The following is a 15,973-nucleotide window of genomic DNA, read 5'->3' on the forward strand; positions in this document are numbered from 1 at the left end:
AAAGTCCCAGGTAGTTAGACACCCTGGAGATTCAGGATCTCTAGACTGTATTTAATGATAAATGGAAACACACCTCTGAAGACCTCCAGAGTCAGAAACAAATAGTTTATTTTAACTGCCTACTTCTCTCTACTGAATATATAAGAAACTGAGAAAAAATTAGCTATTTGTTCTGTTGGGATCTGGTCGACCCCTTTAAAGCCAACCTCAACATACTTTGAGAAGAGGCAGGTGACAGCAGTGACAAAATCCATGACATCTGCTCTGTTCTCTATACACCCCAACAATCCCCTTCAAGCTTTCTGTGTGACTCCTGAGATGTCTGTCCAATTGCCGAAGTAGCAGAAGAGATAATCACATTCCTATCTGCCCAGCCCAGCCTTGTCTAAACTTAAAAGGCATGCCTAAACATTTGGTGGTGAGATAGGCACCCTGTCATACTGTAATTCAGATTGAAAGGGCCTTAATAAGTGTCCAGCCCAAAGTCCTCCTCAAAGCAGGGTCAAAACTGAATTCAGATCAGAATGTCTTACTATGTATCTAGAATTCCAAGCTGAAAAAACATCACCAGCATCTTACTATTGTTTCTGAATCTGAAATCATTTAGCTTCAATTATAGTTAGCAATGGTTGCAATTCTTCAAACATTACCAGTATATTCAATAGCATGCTTTTTCACAAAGCATTACCTCAAAGTTAAACAAGGTTTTAAATCCAAATAATACTAGAATCCATGCAACATTCTCTCTGTTATACTTCTTTACATAAAAAGAAAGACAAAACTACTATAGACTAAAGCATGTACTTCAAAAATATGTGAAGTGTATAAGATATATAAAATAGATTTCACTTTTAAGTATATGCTTTGGAAAGTATTTTTTTAAATGCAAATGATGGACTAAAGACAGCAGAACAAATTGAACATATTATAATATGTACCAAACTCTAGGTTAACTCTTATGGTAGCAAGAAAAAGATAATACATAGAATTTGAAAGGAAGAACAAAGGCAGAAAAGATATGGAAAGATTTCTCTGTACATTATATCAATGATTCCCTGATTGTTACACCTTTTGACAGCTGTGTTAGGCAGCTAAATGGCAAAAGTCCCAAAAGGTGGAGAGCAACTCGCAACTCCAGCTTGCTTTTAGCATTAGACAGCCTAAATTAAAAAAAAAAAAAAAAAAAAAAAAGTCAACTTTGCATTTTCGGACCCCATTCTGCTATTTATTTCAGCATCAGAGGTTAAAAACAAAAGAATTTCCAAAAGGACAACTTTCCAAGCCTGTATGAAGTTACCATGTTATCCTTTCCAATGAAGCGGCCATAAAGGTTAGTAAGTACATACTAACAGATGAATGGCAAGACTTTAGGGCCTTGTCCTCAACACATGTAAACTCTGTATCTCCTTCCATCACATACAACCTCATATCTCTATTTTCACATCTTCTCTGCTCCTTAACCAATCTCTGCATTAACTTCTGGCTAATTAAATCAAAAAGAAACTAACAGGATACGAAGCAAAAAGGAAACCCCACCACCAGTCCAAATAACTATTACTTATCAGGTAACCTCCTGTCATTTATTAAAACAACTATGGTTCAACATGCAATTATTTTTCTCAATCATATTTAGAAACTCAAGAGTCTGAAAAACTAGATCTGAAAAAAGAATCTAAGAATCTCAAAATCAGACTACCCAAGAATGTCTACTAGAAAAAGACAAAGAATATAGTGGGTGGAAACAGTGGTATAAAAAAAAAATATAATCTCTTTAGTAGCACTCCAGGCATTAATAAACTTGGCCATTTTAGTATGCCCCAAGTTAAGGAAGTTAAAAATAATGTGAAGTTACAGGTTTACAATTAAATTCAAAGCATCTTACAAGAATGTTTTCTTACTTTTTATCAAATATAATTTTTTTAAATCCACAAATTCCAAAAGCAAAGCAGTTTCTAATCACATGCATGTTTTATTACTACTTATTTGAAAGCATAAAAGCATAGGGAGAAGCTAAAAATTAACAGATAACTTTTATTACATCATAAATAATCAAAGATGAAAATCAATAAAAGTATGAACAAGTCTGGAAACAAAAAGTAGAAAGTTTTACCTTGAAAAGCAGCTGCATTACGAGATATTAAAAATTTTAATGCAGCACTTGATGTTTGAAGCACTTGCTGTATATCTTGCTTTGCTGCAATCTGATACCTTTCTTCCATCTTTTTTGTACAGCATGTTGAATTTTCAGAAGTACAAACCTGGAGATCAACACCTAAGGAAAAGGCAGTTCCACTGATTAATATAAAACAAAAGTATGCAAAACACAAATACCAAAGAGATTTTTTATTTTTTCACATAGGTATTGACACACAGAAGAAATATTCAAAGCTTTAAACCATTTGGTCTTGTTATACAGAAGGGGATACTGATTAAAATTCTGTGGGAAGAGTACATTCATTACAGCTAATTAAAGCCACATAATATAATTTCCCTGAAATGTAATCTTGTTCCAGCTGTGAATATTGCTAACTAATGCTGGTCAAATATGTTGAATATGCATTGTACATCACGAGACAGGTGGCAGATGTCCCACTCCTGGAAACACTCAAGAACTGCTTAGATGGGGCTCTGGGCAACCTGATCTACTTGAAGATGTCTCCGCTCATTGCAGACTAGATGACCTTTAGAGGTCCCTTCCAACACAAACTATTCTGTGATTCTGTGATCCTCTAGAATACTGAAATGCTGGAGCAGCTCATGGCTGCCACTCCTGTCCTTCTGTAAATCTTGGACTAGAAAAAGCTAATTACTTCCAAACGTTACAAACACTCCAGTGGAGAGCCGATTCCTGACAGATGCATAATGAACATGCTTATATTAACTTTTATATGGAGCAGTCCTAACTTCCAGTCTAATCTCCCTAACTGTCTTTCTCTAATGCCAAACATTCTCATGAACCCCTGACACCAACTCCCTACTTCCCTAATAGGCTGGGAGACACTTCTACAAAGGAGTATTTTTTTTTTTAAATTTTGGGCACACTGAAATCCCAGAGGGAAAACTCAATACTTTTATAACTTTACAACTGGAGCATAATCAAGCATAAAAAGCATTATTCACCTTCCTTGTTATCATGTAGTATTCAAAATCTTTTTCTAATACTGTATCTAAGCAATGCTTTCTAATACAAAGAACAAATATATCATGAAAGAACAAATATGAGAATTTAAATTATATTAATAAAAAACTTAACAGTTCAATCCAAATTTTGTTCTCAAATACATTGTTATTGCAGTGACAGATATGACAAGATTTTGTGGAAACATAGTGAGAAACATTTTCATCTGCATGACCTTTAAACATCTCCATTTTCATTATTAACAAATAATATACAGGGTAACCGCTCACATGCAGTTCCCTATGTACACAGGCACAGACATTAATAATATTTGTCTAATATTAAAATGAAATAACTTAAAATTAGGTTTATTACCCAAACTCTTCTTAGTATTTTAAACAATTGTTAGGCACTGCTTAGCTTTCAAACCTTTGACACTTGTAAAGCAGAAGTATAGATACCTAGATATACTTGTAAAGCAGAAGATATAGGTTATCACTGCTACAGAAGTTAATTTATCTAGGCTGTATGGACTTGAGTATAGCTTCAAGAAGACACACTTTCAGCCAAATCCTAAAATAATAATGTATATTTGTATATGACTTCAGATGAAAGGTCAGTATTATTTTATTTCCTTGATTTTATCAAAAGTATTTTTTAAGCAGCATCTTTTGAACATGGATCTCATTCCCAATCCTAACTGAATTCTGTTTTACAGTTTTAAGACTGTTAATCATGTACATATGAAGTACATTTTATTGATCTACTTTTGTTCCAGCTCATTAAACACAGTTGCTTTCACTGGCCATGAAAAAGTAACCAACTACAATATACAAAGAACCCAACTGACTAAAAATTGAATTGTTACTCAAAACCACAGAGCGGTTTACCAGTTGTTTTTTAAGAGAGCTACGGAACAAGGAACAGCTCAGAGATAATGTTTCAGAAGACACATAAGCCAGACCATGAAATAGGTCCTTCCATTTCAGTACAAGCAGTATTAAAAAACCCAAACAATTATTTTCTGAGTTTTCACATCTAAAAAACTTTCCATCTTCCACAAGAACTGTTTTATCAATAATCAATTTTGAAATAAAGGGAGAAAACACTTTCTACTTCAAAAGGGCATATTGGCTCTTTTCAGTACCAAATTCTGATGACTCTACATTGTGATCCACTTTGAAACAGGATCACAAGACAACTGGAAGTGAAATACCTTAGCCAGTAATAAAAATATATTGAAGTAAACAGTTATGGTTTAAGAAAGCTTTTAGAACTGAAAATAATCTGAGTCTAGGAAAGACAGTTTGGGAAGAAAAACATAACTGTTCTAAGCTGCAGGTTTATCTGTCTGGAACTGATTTCAAACTTTTAATCATGGTCTCAGCTGTACAAATCTGTATTTTCAGTACCTCCCGATAAACAAATGCTGACAGGACGAGGCCATTAACTGCCAGGAAGAGCAAATGCCAGATCTGTGGTAAATTTCTGCCTGTCTATTTCGACTTCCAAGAGATCACATCCAGGGTCTGAAAAATCCCAAAACATTAGAATTGTCATGACAAACAGTCTTTCAAAAGCCAGCACTGAAATGCCATATGGCTTGGATGCAATTGTCAAATCAGTGGTTTATTTCAAAATGGATTTGGAGCCTGTATCAGACCTAAGTCCTTCTCATGCTTATCCTTTAATATTTATTAACTTATTTTTGTTACAAGCACCACTCCAGATTTAGCATTACTTGCTATCACTACGATTGTTGTAAAGTACTTCAGCTTGGCTCAGTAAAAGAGATGGGGATCAGCCTCAAGCACCTGGCCCTGACTGTCGATACTGTTGACCCATCATCTCACTTTTTTCTGTGGCTCTCTTCAGCAGGAGTCAGTATTTCTCTCACCTGCACTTCAAGAGATGGTGAATTCTACATACTGCTTTCAAAAGGCACTCCAGACAACACTGCAGCACAAGTTTGGCTCCTTCCTTATACACTCCAAGCTCATCTTCCTGCCTACTAAGAAGCACTGCAGCAAGGTGAAACCATCCCTTTATAGGCCCACGCTACAGTTCACAGAACAAAACACGTCACCCTGTCCAAAAGCCCCCCTATTTTGAGACTGCCTGAATGCCACAGTGACTTGGCACTACAAAAGTCCATTCCTTCCCCAGGACACCACCCCTAAACAGTGTAGACATAACCCTGGTCTGCTCCGCTCGGTGTGAGAGTCAGGAGGCACTTCTTGAGCTGCGCCACCTCTCAGGCCAACCCAGCCAGATCAAGACCACTGAGCACTGATGACTTCCTGGAGAAGCTGAAAGACAGGAGACTGAGATAGGAGAACTGCTACGGTGCTGAGCTCACTTTTTTGCTGATTTTAATCTCAAAATATTGTCAAATTTCTTTTCACAGTGATCATTTTGTGGATCCAGAGGTGAAATGTTCACACACACACACAAGATTATGCTGTTGGCAACAGTCCTAACAAAAACAGATGTGATATAATGAACATCGGTAACTGATTTGACAGAGCAATTCACTTTCTGTCTCTGACTAAATCATATTCCAGAGCTCTGAACGCCTGTTAAACAAATACAGTAATTAGAAGTGTCCCTGCCTCCATACAACAAAAGCAAAAAAATTTAATTTGACTTGAGGTAGAACCAAAATCCAAATTACTGGAATGTAAATTATATTAGAAACCCAAATTAAAATTCAAATATGATCTTGGAATTGCATTAAAGTAACCTGCTGGATTTTAAACTGACTTCTATTGTTACTTTAAGGGGAATTAGCAAGAATATTTTAACTTGAATTAACAATAGTACCACAGAACAACTTTTTCTGATACTATCTCATCTTTCCAGCATGGTTTTTCTCATTTATTCAACTTCATATTCATAATGGTTCTCTACCAAAAAGCCTTTACAGTAAAATTTTAAATAATCACAGTCTTCACTCTCTTTTATGTTTCTTGTTCTCATAATTGCACACATGATCTCCCAGTGTTTGCTGAAAAGAAGCCTAGATTGATCCTTGAAAAAAATAAACCAACTCAAAACCAAAAAAGCAAACAAACAGAAACCAACCAAAACCAAACTGCTGAGAAAAAAATATCTCCAGCACTTTCCCCCCACCACTTCATTAGGAATTGTTTGATTCTACAGTGACAATAAATGTAATATTTTTCAATAAGCCACAAAATTCAGCTTTTTGGTGCAAACAGAAGCCTGAATTTTTTTTTCCCTGACATACCTACAGGAGGCTCTCTGTGAGGAAGGCAAGAGTGGAATGTTCATCAGCCATCCTATTCTGCTGCTACTAAAAGCGGATCATAGAATGGTCTGGGTTGGAAGGCCCTTACAGAATATCTAGTTTCAACCCTCCACCATAGGCAGGAACATATTTCATTAGACCAGGTTTTTCAAAGCCCTATCATGCCTGGCCTTGACCACTTCCAGGGATTGGGGATACACAACTTCTCTGTTCTAGGTATTCTGAGAGAAAGAAATCAAAAAATAAATATTGTTTGCAACCAAGATAACAAGAAGAGCTCAGAGCTCCCATTTAATCTGTCTGGGAAAAAAACAGCTACTGAAATTAGGTAAAAGCTCTAGATTTACTAGCATTTAGGGTAAAAGAGTGGAAATCTTCAAGAAATCTTGAGTTACAATACCAGAAAGGATATACAATATCTTGAACATAGGAAATAAAAATATGCTAAAAAGTATTTTGCAGACAATTTCTTTTTTTTTAATAATCCAAGTCATATTGGATTACAATATGACATATTGTAATCCAATATCCATACATATCACAAAAACAAAATAAAAAACTCCAGCCCTAACCTTTGAGTACTTTTTTATATTGATTTAATTCTTCATACAGCAAAAAAGCGTCTTTCAGGATTTTTAATTACTGAGGTTATTCTGTACAGTCCCATCAAAAATGTTCTTGTAGCACAGAACCAGACAGGAAAAAAACAAAGTATTTTTGCAACTAACACTTGAAATTAGCATGAAGGCAATTAATGTTCCAATATAGCATGTGATGGGGCTGAGCATAAGTTTGTATTATAGTTCCCAAAACACATGTACAAAAGACCAAGAACAGTTAGTAAAATGTCTTGATTGCCAGGGGTAGCAATAAGTATCTTGAGAGTGGTAAAAAAATATATATATCTTGATTATTAGTTGCCATTTTCAACACTATATCCTGTCCTATGTGGATGATAACATGAACTCAAATTTGTGGTTTCCATATCCTTCAAGATCACTTTTATGTACATATACATGTCATTTCTGCATAGGATGACAGAGGTATTTTTTTTTCTCCCTTAAGGATACACAACCTCTATACAACAGCTAAAAAACTAATTATATAAAATAATGTATAGGTTTTTGAGTTAACATGTATTCAAAATACAAACACATGACAGTCTCCAGAACTAGAATTTACATTATTTACTGATATAAGGCTGCTGGTTTTATTCCTACTGAGAAGAGAAAAGAATGGGAATGGTACAGCCTTTTTTTATACATGCAATGAAAACAAGGCAAATATAAACCCTGTAATTTTATTGACTTCTATTGCATACAAAACCATATGTCAACCAGCATTGCTGCTGTTCTTCAGCTGGTGATCATGCCCTACCCCAAAGACTCAGCTTAAGAGATTTAAATGAAAGTGTTCTTAAGTTATGTCTATGGCACCACTAAAATAAAGACAGAGAGGCAATGCATTAGAGGCATTTATGCAGCTTATTCTGAAGACAACACCAACATTTGATAATGGAGTAGCTCCAGGATGCCACAAGCTGCACTGGCTGTCCATGGTGGCTGCCCACAAGGAGCACCTGAGATGCCAAAGGTATCCCACCCACTGCACACTGCACTTCCAGAACGATGTAAGTTTCCACTACCAGAAAGATGTAAGTTTCCCAGAGTTACTGCATCTGTCAGCACCACTGGGAACATTATGGAAACCCTAAGATAATTAAAATGCTGCTAGATGCCCACATTTCAGCACCAAAATGAAACCTTGCAAAGGCAGCTTGGACACCTATTTTCGTAAGGGGACACCTACAAGAAATGTGTGTGTTGTATGGGGGCGTGCATGCATCTTACACACAAACACATTTCTTGGTGTCATCAGAAAAGGTTTTAAAATTTTTACATCTTGCTTCAAAAGAAGGCTTAATATAGAAGATCAGGAGCAAAAACTGACATTTCTCTTAACATTACGCTCTGAGCCTACTAATCCCTTTAATCACACCTAAACCTTCTAAAATACTCATTTAATCCCCATTTTCTTGTTATTGCACTTCTGGACAGATTTTACTGTTCGCAATTATTTGTTTCATGACATCTGAACAGAGTTCTTAGAACAAGAACTCTGGCAGCCCACAGCTATGTAATTCCTTCAAAGAGTGAAAGGCTGCTGACCATACAGCTGTACCACACCTCCTGCTGCTCACTGTTTGAAAGGGCAGCAGCAGAGAAAAGAATTCTTTTAGATTCGTACAATTCAAACATGGTTTTTACTACGAGCGGGAAATGCACAAAAGTCAAAATCAAAAGAAGAAAGTGAGCAGTAGTATAAAAAATATGATAGGGGAAAGGAGGAAATCAGAGAAGAAGACCAGAAGAAACCTATATAAAGCACTATAGTTCTTTTCTCTTGAGTCAACATTATTTCCTCCCTATCCCTAGTACACAAACAAAGCATAGTAATCAAAATAAGCAATAACAGAGAAAGCATAAAATTTACACTAGGCTATGGAATGAGAAGAACATAGATAAAGTGACACCATATCATTCATACTGAGATTATTCACACAAATAATCAGCACAGAAAAATTAAATCGCCGACAGGACTGTAACTCAGATTTCACTTTCCAGACATCTTCATTCAAACAGTACCTGTCTCATCAGGCTTTCCAACTGAAGTGTTTATTTTCTTTTTATCAAAGACAATTACAAAATCTTTAGGTTAGGACAATGCAAGAAGACAACCATGCATGTTGATAAATGTACTGTTAATAAATATAGTACTCCAATTTATAAACTACACAATGCAATATTGACTGTGTCAAGCATTATCTGTCACATTTAAAGCTAGAGTTATTAAAAGCTCTATTTTGGAGGGATTTCTTTAAAATAAACTTAGTATGCCTTATCTCAACTTGCAGAGTTAGTAAAAACCACACAAATTATCTTAAAAAACCCAATGAGGTTAGTTATTGATATTTTAAAGTGAGGGGGACGTTAACTCAGCTTTTGTTGCATTCTCTGTCTAAAAAGCACTGGCTCACATTTACTAGTTAACCTGTCAGCCAAACATGAACATACTTTAAAGATGTGTAAAAAAAAAGTTGGTTTTACATCCTATACCGCTGATCACTAAAATACTTGCATTTTAATCCTCTGAGTTCAACTGAGCTTCTCACAAACTTGGAACCAAAACCTCAAACCTAAAACCATACACCTTACTATATATGTGCTTTGCAACGTCATTCAGCATCTACTTTTAAAAAAAAATTAACTGCTGATACAAACGCTAGATATACTCAAATTGCCATGAAGACTCTACTTTCCCGGGAATTTTATTCCATTCCGTTCCAGTGACGGGCAGATATCCGTACGGAAAACGCGCAGCCCGAGCGGCGGCAGCGGTGTCAGTCACTGTCACTGCACAGCAGAGCGGCTCCAGCAGCCCCAGCGCGGCTCGCAGGCTGTCCCCAGCGCCCAGGGCTCGCTCCGCCGTACGGTGCCTGCCCACGGCCGCCTGCAAGCAGGATGACCCCGGCAGAAGGCGGCTGGCTCCGCTCTGCGCGGTACGGAGGGGAAGTGGGTGGGCACAGGGGGGTTTTAGGCAGGTGTCGGGGTGCCCCACTGCCCACAGCCCGGGAAGAGCGTTTTCTCTCTTTAAGGGGCCAGCCGCGATGTCGCTGTGAACCGGGGGACCCGATGTGCCCGCGGCGCCCAGCCCGGCCACGAGCATCACCCACCCATCGCCGCCGGCGGCACCGAATTCAAACGCGGCGGCCGCGTCGTTCCCGGTGCCTCCTGCCCCATCCAGCTCTGCCTTACCTGCCCGCGGGAACTCCGGGACGCCGCCGAGCGGGCCGAGCCGCCGCAGCTGGAAAACTTTCCGGACCGCCTCGCAGCTCGGCGGCGGCTCCGCACCCTGCGAGGCGGCGGCCAGGAGCAGGACGGCGACGGTCAGGACGCCAAGGCAGAGGCTCCTGGCCCCCATGGCCCGCGACCGCCGCCAGCTGCCGCAGGGACGCGGCCGGGGCGCCCCGAGAGCCGCCGCGGGGGAGGCGCCGCCCCCGCCCCGCCGGGACCCTCCCCCGGCCCGGCCCGGCCCCCGCCCGAGCAGGGCCCACGCCCAGGGCGGCAGCGGGAGGGCGCTGCCCGGGGCCCGTGTCGGGGCTGGGGACGAGAGGAGACACCCCCGCCCTACCACGGACACCCGGGGCGCGGCGAGTGCGGGCTGCGGAGGGGAAAACGAAAGGCAAAGGAAGCGCTGGCATGGTAGGGGAGCAATTTCCACCCAAAAACACGAAAAAAAAAAATTACAGCGCTTTGGGGAACTCCTAGCAACAAGCTTAACGCTGTCAGTAAGGTACGCCGTTCAGTTTGGCTTGAAATGCCAAACTTTTTTTTTTCTGACAAAAGTTTCCAAGCATTCGGCAGTCTTCAGAAGTTTCAGTTTCCTGAGGCAAACGTGACACGGGACCAATTCACAAACTCTTGTCCTGTCTACAAGCTGTTAGAGCAGCCAAGGAAGCATCTGGGAGGCATCAGGTTATCTTTAAGAACAGCTTCCTTAATGCCAAAATCAAGAATTTTCTCCGCGCACAAATTTTAAATGTCACACCTTACCCCTGACAGCCAGGAATTTTTCTTAGTGTGCTTCAAAGCTGCAAGTGGTCATTCAGCACTGTAAAATATAAGGCTTTCAATTTAAAAGAAATCTTTAATCCGTGTCAGCAATTTCAACACAAGACTGCAAAGCCAGTTCTAAGTGTGGATTATTCCACACTTTCATTTAAATACAGTTAACCAACCGAAACATAAGTTATTAAAATTTGCACAAGAGATCAACCACTACTGAGCAAAGCAATAAAACAATGTCATTACCCAGTCTACTGAATGACAGCTCATAAGAAGGGGACAGGACTAGTATTTCTCAATCATCCATACTCCTGGGCTTGGCAACTTCCTTCTGTCAGCAAGCTCCAACGTAGATTATATGAAATGTCCTTTAACAGAATTTGTTGTGCTTTTCTTATACATTGATGTATAAAGAGTGTACACAGACGACAGGTTACAATCTTCTTGATAAAGCACACTACAGCAAAAGCCACCTTCGGCCCCCATGAAAAAAGAGGAGAGGGAGGGAAGAAAACAATGAGTCCTAGTGCAAATAAAAATATTTGGTTTAGATTAAAGTAACTAAATAAAAAATAAATTGCAACGTCTTGTATGGAAGCTGGTATTAGGCAGTGAACCCCTTGTCATTCAGTTAAATAGTCTTTTTTAAGATATTGAAAAATACCACTAGGGAAAACAACATGAGAGCCAGAGAACATAGGATCTTATTCAGCAATTTGAAGATGGTAGAGCCAATTCTGGAAATGTTGAAATGCCATCCTCAACATCTAATACAAGATGTGCAGCACACACAGTAAACTTATGAAAATAAAGTACTAGTATTCAGGGAAAAATTCTTGCAAGTTAAGAAAAACATATAAGTATTCCTACTTACAGATTTATCCTTTACCCCACAACCACATGGAAGTTTGCCTACAGCAATAGATGATATTGGGAAATCTCTAGAACCCCTTTGCTTCAAATGGAACCAGTCCTTTCTCATGTCCTCCACTCATAGCAATTCAGAGAAACCTATATCCTCCAACTCTACAGTTTAAGGGAAAAGGAAAGTTTTTGGTAAGAAATTGAATGTACATGTTTTAACTAGATTTTACCATACGAGAAAGATTCTAGTTTTGTCCAAAAGGTGAGGTGGGTTTTTGTTTGTTGAGGGATTTGGAGAGTTGGTTTTTCGATTTTTATTTTTTGTTAATAGCTTTAGCATAGGAAGTGTGAAGGAAATAATTAATTTTTGCTCCGTTAAAATATTGAATTTAATTTCAAGTTTTATGTTTCAAAGCTTCCCTGATTTTAGTCTTAAAATGTGTATTTTAGCTAACAAGTTTCATGAATTAATTATTCTGGGATATACTAGACTGAATTTTATTTGCTAGTGCTGTTTAGCTAGTAATGAGTAGGCTCCTGTCTCTTGCCATGGGGCTTACATTTGTGACTGTACTTTGAATCTACTGCTTTTTAGTGGGCACATTTTGCCTTTGCTTACTGTATTTTGCTTTATGACCTTAGTGTATTGTGCCTGGGAATGCTTTGATTAACAGCCATTCAGATGTGGCTCCAAGGGATGGCAGGTGGCCAGAGTGTGGTGGCTGCTGTTCCTGTCCTGCTGCACTGGACAGGCTGGAACTTCAGTCTGAACTTGAGTTGAACGGTCTGTGACCTGTGAGTGAATCCACGATGGAGAAGAGATCCACCTGCAGCCCGTGGAGAAGGTGGATGCCTGAAGGAGGATGTGACCCTGTGAGGTGCCTGTGATGGAGCAGGTTTGCAGAAAAAAGAAACTCCTCTCATTTTAGCATGAGAATATATACATACATATATATGAAGTTTAAGAGAAAACATTAGCATTGTGTAGACTTGTATCTTCTTGGCCAAAGCCTGAACATATGCACCTGATAGCTCCTCATGGATATCTAGCTGTTAGCACAAGATGACTTAAGAATACCCCTTCTACAAATTCTCCTTTTGTCTCATTTCCTTAATCAGAAACAATACCACTCTATTACCTGAAACACTGGCACAAGACCAGAGAAGAATCTTCAATTTATCCCTCTAAATCACAGGAAGCTAAAATGAAGCTATTATTTTTGGAACCCAGCTAAGTTTCCTGCTCATCTACATAAATGACATTCTCCTTTGGACTGTCATCTTGTAACAACTGAAAACACTTTATATGGCTGTGCCACCTTTCCTGTTTTCATCTCTTCTGAGAGCTACTACAAAAATGACCCTTTCCAACTTGTTGCTTAGACCATGTTTGCTTTTCTCATATTCCTTATCGTGTCAAACACAAGCTGCTTGGCTTCAATTGCATATCCTTTTAAGTGGTCCCCTCTCAGGATGCAAATGGGAGTTTCTACTTCCCAAGGACTACAGCACCTGTCTCCATTTTCTGAAATGATATATACTTTCATGCTATTTATTCTTATGTATCTGAAAGTAGTTCAAACATCTTAAGCTGCCTCATAGTAAAAAGATTTGAAGAGTGATTTAGAAGAATAAGTGTTTTGACTATTATTTCTATACATACCATAGTAAAGGAAGGAAATCAATCTTTATTGATTAAGGAGAAAGACTAGTGTCTGTGTTCACTGCTATGTTCACATCATCTCCCAGTGCCAAATTCTATTTCTGATCTAATATATGCTCTCTGGATACCATCCTTTTGATTTTTATATAGCTTTGAACAGAGGGGGGATCCTAGGACTGAAACAGAACTTCTTGAAGTTACAGCAACAGCATGGGGAGAAACAACAACAAAACAAAAAACACACAACAAATCAACTTTTTTCTTCAATTAAACAGAGCTATTATAATGATTCTATAGATAGTAAGGAAAAGAAAAAAAACATAGCCAAAAAGAAAAACAAAAACAAAAAACCCCACCCCAAACAGTAACCTTATTTTAGGTTGGGATACTAAAGCTGGTGAACTAGAACTAAAAGCTACACAGCATTTGTATTCATAACAATGCCACACTTACCAATGATACCATAAACTTAATGAGGTCTGTAAAACTTCACACACAACTCTTAAGTTTGATTAATCTAATGATTCATTAAAAGTAGAGCTGAAAGAGTTTATACCAGTCTTGCAAAATTGTACCGCGATTTTGAGATAAATTCTCAAAAATGTTGGTTGGGGTTGGGATATTTTGATTTTTTTTAAAAAGAAGGGAAAAATATTAATTTTAACTGAAAATCATTTTGAACTCTTAATGAGAAAACTGTATTATTGTTTCATGCTTGCAATGACAAAGAGCTGTCAGCTGAGGGACACATGAGAGAAAGAACACTGGGGAAACAGATGCAGACCACAGAGGAGTATATTACAAACACAGTAAAGTTTGGAAGGGACCTTTAAAAGCCCTCTAGTCCAATTCCCCTGTGACTAGCAGGGACATCTTCAACAATGACAGACCACCAGCATTGCTCCTCCCGCCCCCAAGCACGGAGCAGATGCTGTTCTTCCATTAACTTCAGCTGAGGCTTCCCCCGCGCATTGCGGTGCCAGCATCCCTCCTGTCCCAGCTGCCGGCCTCTCCACACTCTGTACATCATCTCCCCGGTGAGGTCAGCCAGCCCCGGCACCCAGGAGAAGCCGCTGGCAGGCAGGGCCGAGGCAGGGCTGTGCCTGCTGCTCCCGCAGGCGCGCCCTCGGCTCGGGACACAGGCTGGGGGAAAGGTCTTCTCCCGGCCATGCACCTCCACAGCCCCGGCCCCGAGCTCTGCAGGACCGGCTTCCCACTTCCATTGGAAAGGAAAAGGGTGCAGAAGTTCGGACCTGGGATCCTGCCTACACAGGCACAGCTTCCGTTCTTCACAGTAATTCCAAATTCCAGTACTCACTTCAGAGTACTGTACCCAGAAGGCAATTGCACATCTATTTTCATAAAGGTTTTATTCATTTCATAATTTATACTTCAAACGTAGCTCAGCAGACAGCCATTTACTCTGAAAAGTACTTCTTCTTACTGCTAGGTACACTGTTTCCATGGAGACTTCCTTAGATATTCTGGGGTGAACACTCTTAATCTCTTATTTTCTTTTCATTTTAAAAATCAGGACAGACCTAGGCACTCCTGAAAGGCAGTAAAGGTTTAAGCTTCCATTAGTAACAACTCCCATGCATCTATTTTTAAATTACTAGGAGCTACACGCTGCCAGTGTTGAACAGGTGACCTACCTCACCATTAGGTCCCCCCTGAATTGACACACTAAGGTAAAGAATTCGTAGGAAGTCTTGAATTTAGACCAAAACACAGTAACTCTGTTACACCTGATGTAACTAATATCAAAGAAAATTAATGCAGTCACCTTAATTTTCTTTAATTCCATTCACACATTCAAGAGTCAAGTGACTAGCTGTCTCTGTCTGCTTGACACAGATCCAAACTTTCCCACCTCCCAAGTGAACATGCAAGATACTAATGTAATTTTTTTAAGTGGCAAGGCTATGCAATCAATCTCTGATATTAGCTTAACATGCACTGTAGCAGTTGTAGCAGCTGTCTGGGGAAAACCAGAACACCAGTCTACCAAGTGGGATATGCTTGCTACACATGACCAAGAATTGAATCTAAAAATGCTAGCACTGATTTTTTCCTGCATTATAAATACACAAAATACAGCCACGGCTTTCTGTTCAAAGGCTGTTAAACCTCCTACCAAACCACATTATGAGCTCTTTTTATGGATCAGTCTATATTTATCAGGACACAACTTCCATCAGCACAAGAACTTTATTAACTTGATAATGAAATTCACAATGCAAAGTCAATTGTAATGATGTCAATTACAGCAATTACATAATGATGTCAATGGCTATATGCCTAATGCATATAGTTATTTGTTAATAGGTACTTCTCTGCTCTTATAGGTATGAGATACCCAAAATGGCTCAGTTGCAGGAAAAATCTTCAAGTGGAAATAATGTGAATACCAAGGCCATCCACCACACAAA

At 39.1% G+C, this 15,973-nt stretch overlaps 1 protein-coding gene across 10 annotated transcripts in view; it reads right to left on the reverse strand.

Annotated features, from left to right (window-relative positions):
* Window positions 1–10,392, reverse strand: part of GPC5 (glypican 5) — a 595,034-nt gene extending 584,642 nt beyond the window's left edge. For 9 of the 10 annotated variants that reach the window (XM_058045237.1, XM_058045232.1, XM_058045239.1 and 6 more), the window contains exons 1-2: window positions 10,205–10,392; window positions 2,111–2,272 (exon numbers count right to left, since the gene is read on the reverse strand). In XM_058045237.1, the coding sequence (XP_057901220.1) occupies window positions 2,111–2,272; window positions 10,205–10,370 (328 nt within the window). In that variant the 5' untranslated portion in view covers window positions 10,371–10,392. Of the gene's footprint in view, window positions 1–2,110; window positions 2,273–4,530; window positions 4,648–10,204 lie in introns of all 10 variants that reach the window. The other variant, XM_058045240.1, reaches the window with a different exon arrangement.
* Window positions 10,393–15,973: the final 5,581 nt, after the last annotated feature.

The sequence above is a fragment of the Melospiza georgiana genome, chromosome 2 (assembly GCF_028018845.1).
Source record: "Melospiza georgiana isolate bMelGeo1 chromosome 2, bMelGeo1.pri, whole genome shotgun sequence".
Taxonomy (NCBI): domain Eukaryota; kingdom Metazoa; phylum Chordata; class Aves; order Passeriformes; family Passerellidae; genus Melospiza; species Melospiza georgiana.